Raw genomic sequence first — 12,141 nt, forward strand, 5'->3', positions numbered from 1 at the left:
AACTACACTAGATTGGTTAGGTTTGAAAAATGGCTTGATAATGATCAAGTGTTTTGACTTTTTGAAAAATGGTTTAGTTTGAATTTAGTTTTCAAAATGGGCTTGATAATGATCAAGAGTTTGACTTTGTTTGGTTTTAAAAGTTGCACATATATAGGCAAAAAAAAGTAAAATAACAATCGCACATGGGCGAGAAATAGTTGATTGATTGATTTTTTTTAAGTGAATGATTGCACTTGGGCGAGAAAATGAAATTTAATCGATGGTGCATTTTAAATTGAATTATGAAAAAGACTTACTGTTGGACCAGGGATTGAAAATGAAAATGATTTGATAAGTATGAATTAAGGTGAGTAATCAATAAGTTCAGTTCAATTAAATGTATACAATGGTTCAAATTAAGTGAAAAGAAAATTTATGATATTAATCAAATTGCTTTTGGTATTTTTGAAAAAGGATTATTTTAGTTGTTTTTGGTTTTTTACTAATTTACAAAAGCAAAATAAATATACATGACAAATACCCACACCTCAACCGAAACCCTAAATCCACATCCACTATTTTTGTATCAGATGAAAGTAGTATTAAATTCGCAAGTAGTTGATATTGTTTTTACATGTTTAATTTGTGTGTGTGTGTGTGTGAGAGAGAGAGAGAGAGAGAGAGAGAGAGAGAGAGAGAGATCATGTTAGCATTTATTGTTGATAACAAAAAATTATGTAAAATAAATTAGGATGTGTTGGTAAAAATAATTAACACGTTTAAAAATTAAACAGAGTCTTATAGAAAAGAACAAAATATTTCCCCAAAAAAGTATAATACAACAACTCTAGAAATAACACAATAAAACTACATTAAAAATAAAGATAACTAACTAGCTTCAATTACATTTTTCAATTTGAGTGATAAAATTATGCTCAAACAAGCGCATTCAAGTTATAAATGAAGAAACATCAATCTCTGAGTAACTATCATTTTATTTGTAAGATTCTCTTTGTAAAACATGTTGAACCATTTGATATCACAGATAAGGGTGTTAATCATTTGGTTTGTCCTAAAGGTAATATTTGTATCCTTTCAGACCAATTTAAATTTAATAGCCTGGTAAAATATTCCACCTCCCTGTATATATAAAAACATAATAATTAAAAATATATAATAAATAAAAATTTTAACAATTAAATAACCATGTATTTCCTTACAAAATTAAATAAATATATGTTTTAAATGTGTTATATATATATAAGGAATCTTTTTCGCCTTTTTAGGCGATCACACATGTTGGATGCTCAAAAATATTAATTTTAAAGTAGAAACATAGTTATATGGACATTCATTTGTTTGATCTTATTAAAAAATAATTAAAGAACTAAAAGAAGAATGTAACTAACCTGTCAATTTCCTTCTTCACTAAAAGATCTAAATCATCTTCAGAATCCCCTTTAGAGTGCTTCATTAATGGATCGAAATCATCTTCAGAATCTGCTTCATTGTATTTACTTGAAGAGGTCTTTAATGCATTACATGAACATTGAAGATGAATACAAACAAAAATTCTAGGTAAGACCATGAAAAATGTTGATCTTAAAATGCATTAAAATGAGGATACCTCACATGCAAACATTCTCATAAGTTATTCTGAAATATAATATATGGTAAGAGTCTAACCTTATTATTGTAATTATTTTCTATTGTATTTTTTGAAGAAATATCTTTTGTTTTTCCCTCCTTTCTCCTAATCTTCTTTTTCTTCTTAATTGTTGAAGTACCTATCATATATGTCAGTTTATTTGTATCTTTATGATAGAGAAATAAAAAATAAAATTTATAAAAGTTTTATAATCTCTAAGGAGACTTTAATACAAAAAAAAAAAATAGGAATGAAAAAATGGAAGAAAAAAATAGGCTATAAAAAAGTGATTTCTAAGGAAAACATTAAATATTACCACAATCAGGCCCATTAATATATTTAAGTAAATCATTAATCGAGCGTTCATCTTTTGGTTTCTCCACGACCTTAACATCATGAAACACAAGAAGTTTTATTATATAATTTTCATTAAACAATTGTAAGAGAATATATTAATTCAATTCTTTAGAAACGTATGTAACTGAAAAGATAGAACATGCCTTCAATGTCTTTCTCACTCGTAGTTCTTGATTCTTTATTTCAGAAAATTTCTTGAAAAGTAGGATCCGTGAATAACCAGTCATATTTTTTATATTATCAAAATTTTCCTCCTATCAAAATGTCCAATAAAAATTTAAGAAACATCATAGTTTTATTTAAGGGTCACATAACTAGATATAGGTCATATCCACATACCTCGTCAAGGTCATCATTTAGATGAAATAGTTTAGAAACTTCTTTAGGAGTTTTTCCTTTAGTTTGTTGAACAAGTTCTTTGCAAGTCAAGTCAACCAATGGTGTTATTTCCAGACTTACAGCAGCAGTTCCTAACTCAATCAAAGTCTTTACATCTTTTGAAATAAAAGTCTCGGCAAAAGCTTTGCAGTCCTATAATAGTAGCAATCACATGAAAATACTTGTAGTGTAAAATATTTTAACTAGAATATCTCTAATTATTAGAAATTAACAAAAAGTTAACAAAAAAATATATATATATATTTATTCGTAATTTTGAAATTTCAAATGTTTAGTGACATAATTAAATTTGAGTTTAATTTTTTTTCGCTTATCTAATAATTTGAATTAAACTTTTTTTTAGGAAATAAATTAGGAGGACTGAAAAACTATAAATTTCTTCTCAAAACAAGAAAAAATTGAATCATGAGAGTTAACAATATTCCATACCTTTTCGGGGCGTCCTATTATTTGATAAGATCGACAATAATCAAGTATTAAACCAAACATTGTAGATGTAACACAAGGTGGAAGAGATACTGCAGAGACTTTAGAAAACCCCTTATAATTTTGAACAATTTCCCGACAAATGATTGGGCAAGACTTAGCCACCGACTTCTCTATTTGTTGAAATAAACCATCCTTAGTTTGAATCCATACATATGATTCCATCTAAGAAATATAACCAAAAAAAAAAAAAGTTAGTAAGCTAAAAATTTATGCAATCATGTATATCTAAATTTACATGCATATCTTAGATTTGAAATAATTTAGTCATCAATTTCTTCTCTAAATTATAGAGAATTATTTTGCTTTACTTGTTGTGAGATGAGAACATGTATTTTAAATGAAGAAGTGTATCATGCATTGGAGGTTAAACTCAACCAATATATAATACTACTAAAAGAAAATAAATAAAATAAAAATTAATATATTAAATAAATATAAGTAATAAATTAAGGTGGAAACTTATAATTACCTAACAAATTTGGTTCACTTTACCTTACTTTATATTAAAAGAGTGGTGTAATATGATATCATACCTCGTGGTTCAATTATAGTTTTACCCTACTTTCACCATAAATTTCATTCAAGATTGGCCAAATCATAATAGTAAAATCTATTCTAAACATATATTACTGGAAAATGTAAGATTGAGGGTTGTTTAATTTATAACGATTATGTTACTAAGGAAAAGGTTGAAAATGAAATTAAATATTATCAACATTCAAAATAAAATTTTATTGTTTAACAATCAATCAAACAAAACAATATTAAATCCTATATAAGTCATTGACAATCAATCAAACAAAGCAATAATAAATCACATATTAGTCATTAGTAACACATTTTATATTTTTTACATTGACAATCAATCATAACCATTAAAAATTTTAAATTATTTGATGAAATTATAATTTTTTATAATATCACACATATAATTTCATTCGATATTTTTGACTAACTATGCTAATATTTCAAATATCTATTGTAACATACATTTAGTTGACTAAATAATCCTAAACTAGAATTTAGAACACTCCAACAAAATTATATTTTATTGAGTATTTTTTTACAATACTTCAAAAATATAATAAACAATTTACTTTTCCAGAATTACATGTAACTGATTCAAAAATATTAAATATTTTGTGTTAAAAGTAAAACATGTGAGAGAATGGATGATTTCAATATTTAGATTATTAAATGAAATAAGACTGATAAAAAAATTTCTAACCAAAATAAAATAAAATAAAAACAAAAGATCATTAAACAATTTTAAAATTCAATGTTCTCAAACTTTAAATAATTTAAGAAATAATCATGAAAATTATTAGAATTCTTTTTTATAAGCAAGCGTAGGGAGTACAAGAAGTACTCGACCCAATACAAAGAAGAAAATAAAACTAAGACAAAATTATAAATGAATTGGACATCCAAACATTTATCGACACCGAAAACTGACCACAAGATGCAACACAAAACCACACCCAAGTTAAAGTTTTTGCTACAAAAACAATGTCTTGTTTTACCACCGTTTAAAATATTGATTATATTTACATACCTTTTTGATAATTAAATTTGAGAATTTTTCTTGTAGACCTCTACGACAATTAACTTTTCTTACTCCCAAGCTTCAAATGATCACCTAAGTGTCAAGTAAAACACATTGAAAATTTATTATTTTGAAGAGTTTAGAGAACTCAAAAATACATTAAAAAGAATAGGAGACATTGAGTTAATGAAAAAAAGGTTTCTTCTTACCGGAGGAAGATTGGTGCAACTATAACGAGGATGATAGAATGGGAAATGATAGAATGGGAAAGAGAATTGTTGATGGATGATATTAGGATTTATTTATAAATGAGAAAAAGTTATATTTTATAATAAAAGGATAATATACCAATAAATATGTTTTTATTATTTTAAATTTAAAAAACAAATTATCAATTATGTTTTTACTTTACTTGTAAAATAATTAAAATAGTTTCTTTATTAACATTAAATTTCAAATTTTTATTTTTTTACCTTTTATAATTTTATATTAATTTAAATATTAGGTAAAAACAATTTTATATATATATATATATATATATATATATATATATATATATATATATATATATATATATAATGATATATTATATTTAAATTATATGTTTTAATTGAATACTCTATATAAGGATATATAAAATAAAAGAATATATTATATTTTTTTTACTAAAAATTTTACTTACCATTTTTAATGATATATATATATATATATATATATATATATATATATATATATATATATATATATATATATATATATATATATATAAATATATTTTTATTTACCTTTTTTAATTATATATATATATATTTATATAATTAAAAAAGGTAAATAAAAAAAAAAAATATATATATATATATATATATATATATATATATATATATATATATATATATTCTTATATATAGTATATAAAAATATATTCTTTATATACTTATAAAAATATATCTTTATATTCTTTTATAAATATATATATATTTTTATATATAGTATATAAAAATATATTATATATATATATATATATATATATATATATATATATATATATATATATATATATATATTCTTATATATAGTATATATTCTTATATATAACAGAATACATTATATATACTATATATAAGAATATATATATATATATATATATATATATATATATATATATATATATATATATATATATATATATATTATATATATATAATTTTATTTTATATATATAGTATATAATAAAAATGTATTCTTTTATATATATTCTTATATATAGTATATAAAAAATATATTATGATAGAGAGAGAGAGAGGAGGGATATTCTTATTCCAAGAGTAAGTCATCAAGAGTTACTCTACATCTTGACCATTAATTTTATTCAATTTAATGACAAAAAATAATAAGCAATTAAATATGGAGAGAAAAAATAATACTCCTTAATTTTAACCATTAGATTGAGAAGAATCAATGGTCAAGATGTGGAGTAAGTCTTGATAACTTACTCTTAGAATAAGAATATCCCTCCTCATATATATATATATATATATATATATATATATATATATATATATATATATATATATATATATATATATATATATATAACCATTTTTTAGCTAAAAAAGTGGTGTTTGCATAATTTGTAAGATGCAAAATTACAATTAGGGAGTTGAATTGAGCAAATAAAGATAAAAAATTAGTGAGAGAATTTTGTAACTAAAGAAATAATTTTTTAGGTGTAATTGGGTTAAGGGTTTTATGAGAGAGTGATTTTTATTAAACACTTTTTATATTTCATTTTATATTAATTTTAGTGTGATTTTGCATTATTTTGATCTTCCATAATTCTTATCGTAGATAGAAATTTTGTGTAGTTTTCTGACACGTTCGACATTCATATATTATTGTTGCAATTGGCTCTTATACGCTGGTTGATGGTTGTGGAGACATTCATCCTCAATCTTTCAAAATGAAATATGTGTTTCACATTCTTAATCTCTATTGAACAATCATATCTCTATTTTTAAGCTTACGGAGGATAATAATTGTGCATTTTTTATTTTATAATTATCCTTGTAATTTTCATGATCTTGCAATAGAAACATGAAGGGTTATATTGTCTCTTAGATGGCACGAACTGGTCAAAAGATGTTGTTTTTAGCACTTAAATCTTAGTCATAGTCTTGTTCTGTCTTCCAAATATATCTTCAACAGAAACTTCTTGGTCGTCCTTTTTATCCATTAAAAGAAATGTATGTTTTCATCTCTAGTGTTATGTCATGCTGATGAATATTATTAGATATTATATGATGTGATTCATTCATTTTGTGTGTTAAAAATTAGTATAAATGTATTGAATTGTGTTACAATATTTTTAAACTAAAAAAATTATTATTATTTTATAATTTGAAACACAACCCCCGAACTCAACTCAATCCAACCCATAAATGAATGGGTCGGTTTGGGTTAATTTTGATAATGAAATTGCAGGTTTGACGGCGAATTCAACTCATTGAAGTTTGAACGGGTCGGGTAACGGATTATGTTATGTCATGTTGATGAATATTATTAGATACTATATGATGTGCTTCATCCATTTTGTGTGATAGAAATTAGTATAAATGTATTGAATTGTGTTACAATATTTTTAAATTGAAAAAATTATTATTATTTTTTAATTTGAAACACAACTCCCAAACTCAACTCAATCCAACCCATAAATAAATAAACGGGTCAAGTTGGGTTTGATAATGAAATTACAGGTTGGACGGCGAATCCAACCCATTGAAATTTAAACGACTTGGGTAACGGGTTAGTCGAAACCCGGTCCAACCCATGTACACCCCTAATCTCAAATATATAAAGATAGAAAGCTTTGTATAGTATCTTCCTCCAAAAGAGAAGCAAAATCACACTGAATCTCAAGAAATAAATTACTAAAGACATCATAAGTATAAAATAGGCCTTAAAACTTATAAAATTATGCATAAAGGCTTCCTAAATGGAAATTTCAAGATAGCAAATCTAATACAGAAAAAGAAAATGAAGAGGGAGAGGAGGAGGAGGAGATAGAAGAGTGCTTTTACTTGTTTGCTCTACTTGGTTGATTGCAAAAGAGAGATTCATAATAATATGCATAAATCATCACAACTAGTAAAAATAAACAATAAATTAAAGATCTAACTGATGTTAAGAGTTTTCATCATTGGAAGAAAAGAAAAAAGTGGGAAACAAAATTCCCTTCCCTAAGCTACACAACCTAGCTACTATCCAACACATTCACAAAAGCTAGTCCTTTAGTTAAGGACATAGAACAATGTCATGTTCATACATTAGAAAATCATCACCATCACAAACACTTGCATCATAAGTTACCAAACAACATAAAACTTAGGTGTTAGTGATGGTCAAGAGTGTTTTAGACTAAAACTTAAATCAAAGACAACTACTACAATTGGCAAGTTCTTGAACAATAGCTTCCATAGTTGGCCTCTCAAAGGGAGAGTCATGGGAGCAAAGCAATGCCATTCTTGCGAGTTTAGCCGCCTCGTATTCGAAGAATCTTCCGTGGAGATTCTGGTCAATGAATTCTTGGAATTTGAAGGATTCTGCGGCGAGGCGCATTGAGCTAGTTATCTTATGCTTCCCAGTGAGTACCTGGAAAAGAAGGATCCCAAATGCGTAGACGTCGCTTTTTTCGGTGAATCGGCCTGTGGTAGTGTATTCTGGAGCTAAGTAACCTTTTGCAGCACTACCCTTAAGTGAAGAAAAGACAATGTCGTTGGTGAGAAGCTTATATAGACCAGAATCGGATAGTACTGGATTCTGTCGCTGATCGATGAGCACTTTCTCGGCTGAGATGTTTTGGTGAACAAGAGCTGGTTTGTTTGCTTTGTAAGCATGCAAATATGATATGCCTGATTCACAAATCAAGAATTTTAGTATACATACACCTATGAAACACGGACTCTGAAAACACAACACCGACTCTGACACGACACCGATAATAATTTGAAAAAAAAAACAAATAAATGAAACGTAATCACACGTGAGTGTCGGTTTCAAACACCAACACTGACCACCTTTTTTCAGAGGTGTCGGTGCTATAGAGGTATACACATCAAGATTGAAAATCATTCTAATAAGAGAGGACAGAAAAAGTTACCTTTAGCAATTCCTTTTACGATCGAAACTCTAGTTGACCATTCAAGGACTTCACTCTCACCTTCCTTAACATCAAGGTAACCCGATAAGTTTCCATTTGAAACAAAATCATAAATCAAGAAGCATTCCCCTCGTCCCCTCGAACAACAAAATCCTCTCAACTTCACCAAATTATCATTCCTCAACGACGTCAAAATGTTCAACCCCTTCAAAAATTCAGATTCATCTGATTTGCAACTAGTTTTACTAATGCTCTTAACAGCAACAATAGATCCATCTCTTAGAACTCCTTTATATGTTGCACTAAAGTTACTCTTACCCAACAGATTCAACTCTGAGAAATACTGAGTCGCGGATTCCACTTCCTCCAAGTTGAACCGGAAACTCGAGAACATATCTTGCTTATCTCCGTTGAAATGTCTACTATCAGCCAAAGGGTCCCATCCATTAGCATACTCAAGACTAACCAAAGGAGATCCGTTTTTCCGATAAATACTTCTGGTTTGATCGGTACTTAGACGGCTTTCAGTGATATCAAAGGCACTACCAAGCTTTTGTTTCCGCCGGCGATACATTGTGAAAGCTAGAATGCCTACTGCTGACACTGCAATTGTCGCCAGAACTAAGCCGACGGTAATAGACACTGTTTTTTTGGATTTCGACGAGTTTTGGCACCGGGTTGTATTGCAAGGCAACTTAATATTTGCAGTTTCTGGGATTTCTTTAGGCTTAACATCAACTCCTGCTCCATAAGGTTCAGGCCTGTTTGGATTGGCATGATCTGAGGCATTGCAAGCTTTCAAGGATGAAAATCCATCTCCACATAATCCCAAATTGTATTCATACACAAATTTATCATCTAGTCTCTTCAAAGCTTCAATGAAACAAGGAAAAAATGCCAGCGTTATTTATGTTACACAAGTTAAATGATTAACGTAAGATAAAAAAAATAAAAAAAACAAATGCCACTATTCCGGTATAGTTAAATATCGAGTAGACAGACATTTTGAGTAGAAAGTCATTTTAATCCTTGAATGTGAGTCGTTATAACCAAAAATTTAAAAACCGATCTGTTACCGCGAAACAAAACAGTATCGGAAGGTGTCGATACTGATACTGCTATTCATCATTTTTATGATGAAAAAAAATAGCAACAACTTGGTTATAACAGTTAACTCTTCAATACATCTATCAATTAGTCAAATACAGCACCAAACATTAATGAAGAAATAAAATCAACCGGTAAAATAGCATCGATTGAATAGTAGCAAATTTCTTACCGGGAGGTACATTTCCAGAAAGAGTATTGTTGTGAACATCAAGAACTTGAAGAAAAGGAGCATCAGCAAGTCTTGTTGGAATTGAACCAAAAAGATTATTAGAGCTCAAATCTAGCCTCATCAACATTCCTAAGCCACCTAAACTAGCAGGGATAGCTCCAGCTAATTTGTTTGACTGAAGAGCAAGAACACTAAGTTTCTTCAAATTGCCGAGCTGAGTAGGAATGCTTCCTGTTAATTGGTTATAACAAAGCTGCAAAACTACAAAACAAAGTGCATTTACAAAAATAAGTACACCCAAATCAGAAACAAAAACCTTAAAATCAGTAGAAAAAAATGTAATAGTTGAAACTTAAATTTCATAGAACAAAAATAGAGAGAAAAGTGATTTTTTAGATAGTGATATATTCAGATTTCTATGAAATAGATTTCAGAAAATGTTCATTTATACATAAAGAATGTAAATCATTTCAAGAAAATACCATAAACTACTTGAATAGAGTTTAGAATAGAAAAACAAAAGGAACAAGAAATTACCAAAACCTAAAAGTATAACTACCCTCTTAACTCATTTGTTCATACCTACCTTTTGCAATTAAAGCACAAGCCATTAAGTAGTTCTAAATTGGATTTTAAGTTTCATAAAGTTTCTTCTAGAGCAGATTTCTCTTCAAAATAAATCATAACTAGTTGTTGCAAAAAGTAATATATGCAATAATTTCCTTCCTTTTCCTTTCCTTTCTCAAAAGTATCTATTTTGGGAAATTGTAGTTCAAGAGAAAACACCATAAGATGTTGGAACTGGAAAGGAGATAGAAAGTCAATCATATGAAGAGAAAAAAATAGCACAAAGAAAAAACAAAATATTAATACAAACATAGTAAAAAAAAACAAACTTTGAAAACTTGAAGCAAAACCCAGATGCAGAACACAGAAAGTTCCAAACTTTACAACAAAAACAGAACTAACTCACCTTGTAGACTCTCCATTTTGCCAAACTCAGAAGGGATTTCACCAGACAAATGATTCACATTCAAGTACAAATCACTAAGCTCAGTCAAGTTAGCAATTTCTCTAGGTATCTCACCATACAAAGAGTTGTAATGCAAGTAAAGTCCTGTCAAGTGCTTGAGATCACCAATGGCTGGTGATAGTTTACCAGAAAGCCCTTTTCCTTGCAATGAAACATTTGCTACTTGACCTTTTTCATTACAAGCAACACCTTCAAAAGATTCATCACAAGGGTTACCATTTGTTGACCATGAAGAGAGAAAATGCCCTTCTGGATCTAAACTATGTTTCAAATCCATAAGTGCTTTCAGCTCAGCATTTCCACATACACCTTTTGAGCTTAAAACTAGAAACATTGAAGAAAAAACTAGTAAAATAAATACTGAACACCCCATTTTTTAGTACTTGGATGAAAATGGTTGTGTGGATTCAAGTTTAGAAAAAAAACTTGTTTTTTCTTAACTCAAATTTGTGTTCAGTGTTTGTGCTTAGAATGAGTTATCTTTCTGAAAAAGCTTAAGAAGTGATGGTGGAGGAAGTGACAAAAGTTTGTAGAGAAGTGGAAAAGTCAGAAATTAAAGAGAGCATAGAAAAATAAACATTATAATAAATAATCACATAAAAATCATTATTATAAAGAAAAAATGTGAAAGCTGAAAAGTGGTGTACTACATGAATAAGTGCATGCAATATGTGATGGAATATTGGCCGTTGGATTGGTTGTACTTTTTGATTGTTTTTGAGTTACATCTTGTTCAACTAGTTCAAAGCATTGGGATGCTACTTGTGAAGTGTGACATTTGTATTCAAATGTTTATGTTTTTTTGAAAGGCCTTCTAATGTTTATGTATGTTTCTCTTTCACTTTTTTTACTTTTTTTTATTATAATTTATATATATTTTTTCAAAATATACAAAAGTTTAATGGGGTTGTATTTAATGTAAAAATTTGATTGATGTATATAAACATCATTGCTTTTATTTTATGAGTGAGTGCTGTAAAAGCAAGGTGGAGTGTGCCATGCCAATATGATATGGGAGCATTATTATGGGGTCAAATATCAAGAGATTATGCCACTACTATCTAGGAAAAAGGGTGATAATAATTGTCTCCATTTCAACTCAAGCTTTTTTTTACAAAACCAAAATGAATTATTTTGTAGATCTTGTTAATTTTTGCCATTAATTCGTTCTAAAAGCACAAATTAAGAAGTAAAAAGATACATAAATTAATTATTAAATGATATATATTTTAAGAGTCAGGCTAAAATGTCT

At 27.7% G+C, this 12,141-nt stretch overlaps 1 protein-coding gene across 1 annotated transcript; it reads right to left on the reverse strand.

The window, feature by feature from the left end:
• Positions 1–7,563: 7,563 nt before the first annotated feature.
• On the reverse strand, positions 7,564–11,469 carry LOC131632674 (somatic embryogenesis receptor kinase 1-like). Its single transcript, XM_058903412.1, has 4 exons — positions 10,830–11,469; positions 9,857–10,117; positions 8,578–9,450; positions 7,564–8,329 (listed from the first exon to the last, which is right to left on the reverse strand). Exons 1-4 carry the CDS (start codon positions 11,260–11,262, stop codon positions 7,848–7,850), a joined length of 2,049 nt encoding a protein of 682 aa, XP_058759395.1. The 5' UTR covers positions 11,263–11,469; the 3' UTR covers positions 7,564–7,847.
• Between the last annotated feature and the right edge of the window lie 672 nt (positions 11,470–12,141).

Source organism: Vicia villosa, unplaced genomic scaffold (genome assembly GCF_029867415.1).
Source record: "Vicia villosa cultivar HV-30 ecotype Madison, WI unplaced genomic scaffold, Vvil1.0 ctg.000986F_1_1, whole genome shotgun sequence".
Classification (NCBI taxonomy): domain Eukaryota; kingdom Viridiplantae; phylum Streptophyta; class Magnoliopsida; order Fabales; family Fabaceae; genus Vicia; species Vicia villosa.